The 12,107-nt window shown below is 37.2% G+C and overlaps 1 protein-coding gene across 4 annotated transcripts; it reads left to right on the top strand.

The window, feature by feature from the left end:
* Positions 1-5,548: 5,548 nt before the first annotated feature.
* Positions 5,549-12,107, top strand: LOC143742512 (uncharacterized). 4 transcript variants are annotated; one of them, XM_077235394.1, is made up of 5 exons: positions 5,549-5,720; positions 7,150-7,243; positions 8,652-8,778; positions 9,392-9,688; positions 11,136-12,107. In XM_077235394.1, exons 3-5 carry the CDS (start codon positions 8,760-8,762, stop codon positions 11,429-11,431), a joined length of 612 nt encoding a protein of 203 aa, XP_077091509.1. In that variant the 5' UTR covers positions 5,549-5,720; positions 7,150-7,243; positions 8,652-8,759; the 3' UTR covers positions 11,432-12,107. The 4 variants fall into 4 exon arrangements, 3 of the variants coding, with proteins under 3 accessions (XP_077091509.1, XP_077091510.1, XP_077091511.1); XM_077235395.1 differs by lacking the exon at positions 5,549-5,720 and adding an exon at positions 6,810-6,947; XR_013205441.1 differs by lacking the exon at positions 11,136-12,107 and having other exon boundaries at positions 9,392-9,709.

The following is a 12,107-nucleotide window of genomic DNA, read 5'->3' as shown; positions in this document are numbered from 1 at the left end:
TATTGAGAGAAGCATCTTCTTCCTACAATGTTGTAGATTCTTTATTTTTGTTATTTTTTCTGTGTGTAAATTTAGTGTAGATATTGCAAATTTAAACTTTAAAACTATAACTTGAATAATCGATTTGGATAGAATGATTAGGTTAGCAATAGAATACCTTTCTTTTATGACAGAAATTGCTTTCGTCAATGTGGACGAGAACATCAGCTCCACCTATTCTCTGCCCTTTTTGCTTCCGATACTTTCTCATGCTTTTAAAGGGGACCTATTATGCAAAATTCACTTTTGCATGGAGTTTGGACATAAATGTGTGATGGCAGTGTGTGTACACAACCACCCAGCAGTTATAAAAATCCACCCACTCCTTTTTTTTAAATCCCCATAAATCATAAGCAGTGTCTCCCAACGACTTGTTTTCAGAGTGTGGCTTTTGTGACGTTACTAAAGCCACAGGCCCCGCCCAGGAGTGTTGACAGACACTGCCGTTCTAACATAGAACCGCCCTGATCGACTTCACAGCGAGTTGAGAGTTGTACACATCCGCCATTGCTGCACTGTCGAGAATGTCTCCCAAGCGTTGTCGGTGTTGTGTAGCTGGTAATCCAGAGCTAATCCACATAGCTCTGTTTATTTACTGGAGCGATAGGCCTGACATTATCTGATCATGGCAGTAATGAAAGTGAGAGCGCGCACTTTATTACAGTTCATAGGAGTTGTTTTACGGATATACAGTTTACCAGTTTATTAAGCACCCCCTGAAAAGGTGTGTATAATATTTGTTTACTGTTAGTTGTAACTGGAGTTTTTTGTACTTCGCTGTGTATGTTGATAATAATGAAAAGGAGAGGGAGAGATTTTATGGATAATACTTTAATGCAGACTTCTTATAACATTACAGTGTTTATTCAGCTCTTACAGTGATTTTCTAGAGTGAAATTGTCCGCTACAACATGCTTGTACTAATAGTGGATAAAAGAAAGATGGAAAAACAAGTTATAACCGTAATTAAACTAGACTATACCTGTTCAGTCTCCATACAGCATATATTATCTGGCTCTGTGGGCATCGAAATGAACATGGCTACTGAGAGTTTATGTTTTGATATTATCATTCCATGAGATGAGATAGTCCTGCCACTGAGCGCGAGCTCATGAGACTCCACCCTCTGGGCCGGCAGCAGCTGCTCATTTGCATTTAAAGGGATACACACTAAAACGGTGCGTTTTTCTGAGCCTCAAAAAGTGACAATTTAAACATGCTGTAGAAAATTATCTGTTGGGTATTTTGAGCTAAAACTTCACATACACACTCTGAGGACATCAGAGACTTATTTTACATCTTGTGAAAAGGGGCATAATAGGTCCCCTTTAAGACAAATGTGCCGAAGTTTCTTTGCCATCCTTGAGAGTGTGGTGCTGCTCTTAGAAATCCCATCTTGCAACATGTCCACTTGCCGCATACACAAACCTTTAAAAAAAATTAAATAAGTTTAATCATTTAATTCATTCATGTGTAAAACATATAATAGGGCCGGTTTCCCGTACGGGGATTAAGCCTAGTCGTAGACTAAATGTCATTTTAAACCTTTTTATTGATTTATTGAAGTAGCTTTCTCACACATGGATTACAATAGTCTCAGACTTGCACTAGTCTAGACTTAAACAATCGTATTTCTAGAAATAGGATTAGACCTAATTCAGATCTAAATGAAGTCTTAAATTAAACCTGGTCAGAAGCAGGTTTAACCTCAGATTAAAAACTTCTTGCTTCAAGGCTCACGTTCACAGTAGCAGAAAATGGATTACCTCGACTATTTCAATGACAATCAGAGACCACCACCAAGACCAGAAAGAAGGTTGCTGAAAGACAGGAGCAACCCACTAAATGATTTTGATGATTTACATTTTCTTGACCGTTTCCGTATGTCAAAGGAAAATGCAACATAAATAATTGGTTTGCTGCAGCCCAAGCTTTCAGGTGACTTAGTCAGGGGCACCCCTATTTCTCCTTGTTTACAAATATTAATTACCTTAAGGTTTTTGGCATGTGGAACCTCCCATCGTGACACTGGGGATTTGTGTGGTGTGGGTGAATCAACAGTGTGCAAAATAGAACACAAAGTCTGTAGTGCTATATGTGAACTGAAAAAGGATTTCATCAAATTCCCAAATGCTGCAGAACAGGCCACCTACAAGGTAGATTTCTATGAATATGGGAACTTCCCTGGAGTCATTGGTTGTATCGATGGCTGCCACATTCCCATCAAGTGTCCCTCTACAGCAGATGCTGAGGAATTCAGAAATCGTAAAAAATGGTTTTCAATAAATGTAAAAGGAGTGTGCACTCCCACTATGCAGTTCTCCAATATTGTTGCACGTTGGAAAGGTTCAACTCATGACTCAAGGATTTTCCACAACTCCTCTTTTTTACGGTCAGTTTGAAACAAAACACTCTGGAATTGTACTTGGTGACAGTGGGTATGCACAGACAAACTTTCTTGTTCACCCCCTTATCTTCATCCAGTCAGACCAGAGCAACAGCGCTATAACCAAGCTCACATGCTCATCAGAGGGCTAATAGAGCACATGTTTGGTGTATGGAAGAATCGTTTCCAGTGTCTCCGAAATACACTGCGGTTTGAACCTGCTGCATTGTTATTATTGCAACAGCAGTGCTTCATAATTTTCTTAAACAGTGTGGCTGCCCAGACCCTGATATTGAAGATGATGATGACCAACATGTCCCTATCGCTGAGCTAGCCAATGACAGAAATGGACTTGCTTACAGAGATGCTTTTGCTTTGCAGCACTTCTCATAAATGAGCCTTGAGTGATATATAAATAATTGGCATAGACAGGTAAAATAAAATAAGGAAATTATTTATTTAACTGAGATTTTGTTCGAAAGACAATTGACACTGCTGCTGCTTCATGTCTCTCTCTCTTTCATAGACAACTCAAGATGAAGAATTTTCTTTAAAATATTGTAATTTACGTTCATGGAACTCTATGGCAAGTTTCTCATGAATGGTCATCCTTTTCCCTCTTGACTTGCTGCCTGGATTTGAGACTGCTGGATGCTGACTAATGCTACTGCAGGAGACTGGATGCTGCTGCATTTTGGTGCTGGCTGCTGCTGGATTCATTTGAGCATCTTGACTGTTCCCTGCGCCCCCCAAGTCCTGTGTCAAGATCAGGTCATCTTTGTATGGAAAAAAAATGTAGCATTACATTTGAATTCAACAATAAAGGTCATTACCTAATTTTTGTTACAAGACATGACTTGCATTTAATTATGTTGGATGGGATAGCACATGTTACTGTAAATGAGACGTGTCCTATAAAATGAGTCTTTGAAAGATTTCTCACCTGAACTGTCCAAATGGTCATCATCTGGAATACCTTCCAGGGGTTGCTGACTTTCAATAATCCCAGCCAACAAGTCCCCCAACTCCTCTGTGTCTGGTGGAACTGGGAGTCCCCCACCTGTCTTGAAACGCTCGACGCGTAGCAGCAGTTGTTTTTTTCAGGTTTATTTTTATGTTTTTCCACAGGACCTTTACAAGATAATGGGGCGGTTTCCCGGACAGGGTTTAAATTAAGACAGGAGTAGGCCTTAATCTAGAATAGTTAACCGTGACTTAAAAAATGGCTTTCTGTAGCACAGATTAAGTACAGATTAGTCACACCTGGACTATGGAGTCCTGAACTAAAATAAACCAGATTAATTTAAAACCAACTGTACTAATCTGAATTAGCATGAACGAGGTTGCCTATAAAACATGGAATGAACCAAGAAAAGCTAAAAATTGCATAGAACTGGGAGAAGCAAATACAAGGAAAAAAATGGCATCAGAAAAATACTGCAATCAAAAAAACTTTACTAGACAAGAGAAAATTATTTTCAAGCAAGCTACATAAACTGCACACATCAGCTATGGAATAAAATAAAAGAAATGTAAATACATTTTTTACAAACATTTTTGATCATATTTACCAGGGGTGCTATTAATATATTATATATATATATATATATATATATATATATATATATATATATATATATATATATATATATATACTAGTAATATATGTGTCTTCTTTGAAACACACTGTAAACACTGCCTCCTGGTAGATTTAATTTAAGCCTCAATTTAGTCCTGGGGTAACTCCAATCTTCCTCCAGGAAATCAGTTTATTAAACTCTGGACTAAACTAAATCTAGGACTATTTAAAGCCATGACAGAGAAAGCGGATTTCTGTTAATCTGGTTTAAAGGGCCATTTAAGTCTAGGACTAGGTTTAATCTCTGTCCGGGAAACCGCCCCAATATATACTCTGAAGTAGGAGTTCTATATATTATTGTTTTCTTTTTACATTTCATTAATGAAAACATTTATAATTGTCTGATTTGTAAGAACGGGGCAAAAATAAATCTTACGTGAACTTGTTGGGAGTGTCCGTTTGGTTACTTTTCCATTTGAGTTGAATTCATTCAATATGGAAATCCATGCCTTCTTCTTCTTGTTTTCTGTAGCTGAATCATGCTGTTTTTTTTTTCAATTACAGGATAGTTTGATACAACTTGTTTAAAAAGGGTCTTCTCAAATTCACTGAAGTTTTTTGAGCGTTTTCTTCGGCCTTTATCCATTTTTTGGTTAAGTGTAGTGACTCCTGTTCCACACACTCCTTAAGACTAATGAATTACAAGTATTCCATACCAGGTTTTTATAGCAACCTCTCCTTAGCCACATGTGCATGCCATTAATCTAATCGGGTTTCCAAAAGATGATCTCACTTGTCCTTGATTACCTTAATCTGAGACTCTGTAGTCTAGAACTAGTTAATCCAAATTTAAGCAACATCTCAGAAAGTCAGTTGTTTAGTGTGGATTAATTTAAGTAGAATTAGCCTAGTCCTGGTTTATATTAAGCCCTTAACGGGAAATCGGCCCATAGCAATTTGAACAATTTAAAACAATCCTGTATATTTGTTGAATTCCCAGTGTCCCGACTATGCTTTAAACCATCTATAGCTAAAAGCACAACTAAATTCCTGCAGGTCTATTATACCCTTAAATGGCTCTAAAGAAATATAGCTGCACCGTGAAAACTAAAACATTATTTTTTCTTGAGCAATGTTAATATCAAATATAAATTCCAAGCCAACAGTAAAAGTATTAAGTGCAAAAGTAAAATCAACCATGCCTGATTTTTGTATTGCCATCTACGTTGACAAGGCAATTTTAACTACTTAAAAGCACAATAAACAAACATGAAACAAATGTGAAATATATTAAATTAAATTAAACATTTATTGTTTTCTATGTTTTTAATTTAATGGCATAACCAACCTAACTAGATTTAAAGTATATAATGCACTTACATTATATACCTTCAATTCAGGTTCACAACTTAAATTCAAACACAACTTTAGCAACTTAAACCAGTGATGTTTAATAATTGTCAAATTTGTGTCTTTTCAACCTGCTCACTCAATCATGAAGTTCTTATGACGAATAGAATGTGTTCTCTGGCCTTCAACTGTGATTGAGCTTGCAGCTGGTCTCTGTGTTGAAACTCAGCAAATGCAGGGAGAGCTGAACAAAGCCTTGCTTTCTGGGTAAAAGTGCCATGCAAATTAACTTCTTTCTACATTGATCCAACCAGAAAGTCAGACAAGTCAAAGTGTGAGAGGACATTTGAACACTCTCCTGACCATGTAAGTTACTGCAATTACCTTATATGCTGTTATATAACCAAATACATATTATGAAGGTTTTCTACCTGTGTATGTATTTCATCCATGTAAAAAGGCTGGCGTGGGACCGATAGAAAATTGACCCAGTCCTCACACTCCTTCTCAATCGTTGACATGTCTTTCTGTGGCATTCCCTGGAAATAAAGAATTTTTATATTAAAGACTTAAATTGCTTGTCAAATAGGCTAAAATGTGCACATGATTGATGATCTAATAAACTGATCAGAACATGCTGGAAAAGCTATAACCTGGCAACGGTGTTCTTACTGACCAGTAGCTTATACTGTCAAATAGAAATGAGTAAAGCCTGCTTATTGTTAAAATAAATGCTGTATTCTAACATTTCTGGTGTCACGGTGAATCTTATGACGAGCTGAATTCATGAATTACACTTGTAACAGAACCAGCCAGCATGACAACTCCTAGGCTACCCTAACCAAAGCCACTGTCTGTGTACATTTATCACGCAATTGATGGTGGACTGCCTAAAGACCCTGGACACAGCGCACATGTAATTAGATGACAGGAAGTTTATCCTACCCACTGTGCAACCTGTTGTTGCTCTACAGGGTTTAAGGCTGGGTATATGTATAAGCACTTTGTGACATCTGACTGCTGATATATAAAGGGCTTTAAACAATAAATTTGATTAACTGATTAAAAAGTCTATGTTGTTTTAGACATTTAAATCATGCATGCTTTTTTCAAAAAAAAAAAAAAAAAGCTTATTAGGTTGATATAACTATCATTCAATAACACAATGACTCACCAAATCAAGTTGTCTGTGCACTGGTATGAAACCATCTTCATCTTATATCCACATTGCCTGCATTTAATTTGTTCTTTCAGCAGATTTTTTTTTTCTGCAGCCATTTGATCAGTTTTAAAGTTGATTTTTTGTTTTATTTAACATAAACTTTCGAAATTAGTTTTCTAATGCAAAAGTCCATAATTCCGGAGGCATGCAGGATCCAGGAAAATTTGAATAGGATTGGCGCACTCCTTGCTTATATAGTATTTGGCGCACTCGCATTTCATTGGCTGTGTCATCGCTGTAAACGGTCATACATGTACACACACATCCACCTTACGTTCTCCTCTAGACCAATAACAAACGAGTGGTTTAACAGCTAGTTGAACTGGCAGTTTTTTGTAGCTTACAATCACAAAAGCAAAATGATTGCGGATGTAAGTAACTGTGTTAACATCTGTGTAATAACAGATCTAAAGTTGGCAAGCTAAATGTAAACTGCTAATCACTGGCATGAATCACTGCTTTCTTTTTCAGTCACAGTTGTGAGTTGTAACGCTACCTAGCTAGCTAACGTTAGCTCAAAGTTTTTAATGTCCACATGAGGTAAGTTAGCTAAATAACCAGTATCGTTTCTAGAATCCATCCAGCATGGCCGCTTTCGGGACAAGGGGACAAAAACGTGACCGTGAAAAGGAGGACGTTGAAGAAGAATGTAAGTAGGGGCTTGTTAGTGGTAACGTTAGCTAACGTTATAACTTAAACTCATAGAGGGCTGGTGTCAAGGTGACGTTAGTTACCCCCAACCGCAGCGCGATGGATTCAGTGGTGAAGGCAGATCTTCCAGTCCACCAAAATAATGACAAATGTAACATGTGGATCATTTAATCGTTATTTTTCTCTCTCTTTTTACTCAGATGAGGTCACCCAACCAGCAGGCTTAATAGTTAATGTGTGTATAAGATGAGATAAGATAATTTATCTTGACAATATATTTATATTCGCCCAACACAATTCTATAAAAACAGGGCAACATTAAATCACATAAGAACATGATAATTGACACTGACAAACGTAACTAGTGACACAAGCAGATGTAATGTTGACAATGTTGATATTTCACAATTTCTCCCAGCTACATCCTAAGTATAACGTTATACAATTCGATTTTTCACCGTTGATAGGCTACTTCAACATCAACATCAATATTACCTGTAATGCTGCATTCAGTTCAATGTACATTTTGAGTGAAGTAGGGGACCTAAATGTAATTGAGGCCACCAATGTGTTAAACTAGTTACAGAGATATTGATTTTACAGTAGTCCATTGACCGCTTAGCTATTCGTAGGAGGAGTTTCCTTACAAAAGGTTACAGCGGATCTGGATCTAAAGTTTTTTTTCCAAACAGTAACTTAACTTGTTTATACATTCTCAATTCAGTGCAAACAATATACATTATGGGTGTCCACCTTCACTGCTGATCGCATGCACGCCTCGGTGGGGTACGATGCAAGTACTTTGGCATGACACCTGTCAGTTAAGTCAAATTGCAGGGGGTTTTTGCCTGAAGAAGTAAATACTGAGTGAAGTACTATTAGCTAGCTAGTTATCTTAGGTGTAAGGTTTTTTTTTTTGTGTGCTAAACTTTTTAGCTCATTGCCAGAAAACCATTCTGGCAATAGCCTAGAACGTAGTGGCATCAACTTGCTCAGTGGTTAAAGTGTCAGACTTGTTACGTGATTTGTGACAGGGCCAAAGTTGCTCCAGGGGATGTCCCTGTACTTACTGTAAGGCACTCTGAATATGAGTTACTGCTAAATGCCAAAAAAGTACTGTACTGATTATCAGAGCAGAAACACCTCAGTTGTGTTTATTAAATCTTGTAGATTGCACCTCTATAATACACAACCAAAATAATTTACAGTTGCATCATTTGTTTTTTTAGTTAGTCGCCATGTTGTTGTTCTTTCTGGATTTTCTTGCCACACAAAACGCTGGTCTGCACCTACTTGGCATTATCTCCCAATCTAGGTCATTTAATTTCAACGTGTGTTATACAGTTAAAACAACAAATGCCAGAAATGTACCTCTGCTTTGATAAACTGTCATCTTCTGTGTTTTTCTGTTGTTGCAGCTCAAGAACTGAACCAAGAACCAATTAAATGGAAAAATAAAGCAGAGATCCTTCAAGATCGAGTGGAACAACTGGAGAGTGATAAAAAAAATTCTCGAGCAGCAAGTGGCTGAGATGACTGCTGACAAAGAGGGTAGGTAACCTGAGCACTGTTTTGTGAGGTGGAAGGTTGCACAACTAAAAGTAGCTCCATGCTATTTTGTTCATAGAACTTTTTTAGTAAATTTTTAGGCATTAATTACAGTTTAGTTAAAATAGGCCTATATTTGTTCTAGTCTATAATAATGCTCTAAATAAATATAGGCATACAATATATATATACTTATCTTGGTTCACACGTAGCTTGAAGTGATGATAAACTGCCTCTTCAATCAGCATAATAATGTATCACACTGTAGGGGTAAAATGCAGACACAGAAGGCAGCAATAAAATCACTAGTAGTATTTTATGAAAAGGGAACGCGACCACTTCGGTCAAGGGTAGCACTGTTTTTACACACACAGACAGATTAAGGTACCAATAGATGGCATGAAGGCTTGTAGTGGGGTACAGGCAGGGTTCATTTAGATTGTGTCAGATTCCAAAGTACAATCCAAAATTTAAGGCAGGCCCAGCATGTTGCTCCCTGGTAAAATAAGTATATAATCTACTATAAAATAATAAGTAGTGGCGATGACATGGAAATTGCTCCTGCAGTGTGTCCTGCAATTCAAATGTATTTTTGTTTGTAATATATTATACATAGTGACTGATGCTGTGCAGCCTAAGGGAATTGAAGAGAGACCCCAGCTGACACCCCAGCAATCTTCCGACCCAAACTCCAATTCCAGCCCCGACCCTGATTCTAGCTCCGACCCTGATTCTAGCTCTGACCCTGATTCCAACTCCGACTCTGATTCCAGCTCTGACTCTGATTCAAAAAAGAAGAAAAAGAAGAAGCAGAGAAAGAAGAAGAGAAAGAAGGAAAAAAGAAAGAAGGACAAAAGAAAGAAAAACAAGAAAAAGGACAAGAAAAATAAAGGCAAAGACTATAGAAGTCGAGGTAAGATAAAAAAACAGCCATTAAATAGGAGACTTTGGTTATGATTAATGTAAAATCCATGTACATAAACAACAACATTAAGATCTATGCACAATTACAGCATTATATGGCTCAATGACACTGATAGGGGCCTATATCCCAATGCCTCAAACCGAAAAGTTTGAAAAGTAAATCAGTCAGTGTCTATTCTTGAAATAAAACATTGCTGCTCTTCACCAAAAAATTTTTTTGGTTACAGACGCTATTAACTTCGTGTAGTACGCATGAGAACAAGACATGCAGCGGTGCAGATCAAGCAGATTGAAGTGTTTTCTACCCACCAGTGTGGCGTGTAGTCTCAACAATTTACTTGCTAAACAGAATCTCTATCACCGCAAACAGAAATACCATAATGAACAAACATACTGTAACAACGATGTTAATCGGTGGATGCTCCGACTTAACGAGGCGTGACAGTGCGCCTGCGCAAGCTTGGAGAATGACGGATGACTTACGGAATTTATTGTAGTCATACGTCACCACCCCGTTTTAACTATTAAGCAACGTTTGCAACTTTGAGCACAAAATTAAGCTATTTGTCAAAAAATATCTGGCGAACTATGTGGGTAATCAAAATTGTAAGGAAATGAAATAAGAAATATCATAGAAATGTCAAAATACACTGGAGGGGGGCTTTAAGGCTCAGTCAATTTAGGTCTGCCAAATAAATGTGTGTCATTGGAAAAAGTACCTCAGTGCATGTCCAGAATATATACAGTGTAGTCTGTCCTCTTTGAACAAATGCAGAAGCATTAATGCATAGCAGCCGGTCTTGTACAAATAACAATTTACGTTCAAAGTCACTTAAATCACTTTTCCTCCAAATTCGGTAATTTGGACTAAACTTCAGCGAAAGTCTTGCCACATGATTGGTTGATTAGATATTTGGATTTACAAACTTAATTAAAATCGTATTCTGTAAATTTCCTCACCACATATTAATTTAATTGTCTCGCCAGACTGTCACAAAAAGACAATCAGAGACACCTTAATCACATCATTAATTACATCATTCAATCACAGAATTGTAGAGCTTCTGATATGTACAAAGTGCATACATGCCACTGTGAATGTATTGAGCTGGATCTGCTTGTTGTTTTTGGCAGCACATCTGTCTTTTAAACCAATTCCGTTTAGGTGTTAATCAGTTGGCCTACTACTACAAGTAGTAAAATGTAACTTATGAATAGTAAATCGTCTTACCTGAAACACTTTGATTTCATCAATCATTTTGGCTTTCGCTTCGTTTTCCAAATTGCCAACGCTTGCCAACAAAAATAACAAATTTTTGGGTGGTGGAGAAGTGAGGAGCTGCATTCATTAAACAGAAATTCGAGCTGCTGTAGCCGTAGACATCTATAAAGAATATATATTGACAGTTTTGTATTCTTCTGTTCAATTTCTTTAGCAGGTAACATCAAAGATGTAGTCACCAGATACCAGCGGCTGCTAAACTTGACAAAGAAGGGGAACACTATGTCCATGGCTTTTCGAAAGGCAGTCGTGTCCAGGAATGCAGTGGCTGCCACTGCACCCATTGCTGAGCTCTTCATAGCAGAAAGACAGGTGTTGGAGCAACTGCCTTTCTGCAGAAAACTGTCAGATCTAGCAAAGTTATGTGCAGAAAAGATAGTGGGGGAAATTGAAGAAAAAGTAGTTGAGATGAAAAGAAAAAGAGAGTTACTTCCATTTCAACTAAAGTAAGTTCTAGGTCAACAGGACAATAGTACCTCTTAAACAGAACAATGGTGAATGCATATGATTTGTGTGTATTCTTATAATAGCTTGACTTCATTTTTGTAGTAGAGTACAGTACATAATTAGAGAGACTGTACAAAATGACCTCAGGATGTTAATGAATGAAGACAAATTGTAGACATTCAGTATTGTAAAGTTTATAGAACACAATAATATGACGTAGTGATACTGTAGTGAGTTGTAGAGGTGAACACCCTTTAGGGGGCACATATACATTAGGGTTGTGTTACAACCATGACATAATGTTCAGCATTAGGCTGTGTAATTGTTTTTTGTTGTTCATTAATTTGGGGCAGATTTCTGACAGTTATATGTAAAAGAGTCTCTGTTTGCTGTATAAGATGAGTAAAATTTGGTAGATGATGCAATATACCCGGCAATATAATTCTGGGATTTCATTTCATTAAAATGTTGACCTCTGATGCTTTTTTTGAAATACAGCAGATGTTGACGCGTTGATTGTATTTACCTGGTATTTTCCCTAGTGCTCCAGTTTGTGAATGCACTGAACTTGATTTGAAGATATTTATTTTATAACATGGGAGAGTTTGTCAATGCACTGATTATGTTGATGACTTGATCATTTGTTCATGTGAAGTACATAAGCCATAAACAGTCAACT

The sequence above is a fragment of the Siphateles boraxobius genome, unplaced genomic scaffold, assembly GCF_051911475.1.
Source record: "Siphateles boraxobius isolate OS27281-9 unplaced genomic scaffold, OSU_SipBor_1 19, whole genome shotgun sequence".
Classification (NCBI taxonomy): Eukaryota; Metazoa; Chordata; class Actinopteri; order Cypriniformes; family Leuciscidae; genus Siphateles; species Siphateles boraxobius.
This window is presented reverse-complemented; position numbering and strand designations above follow the sequence as displayed.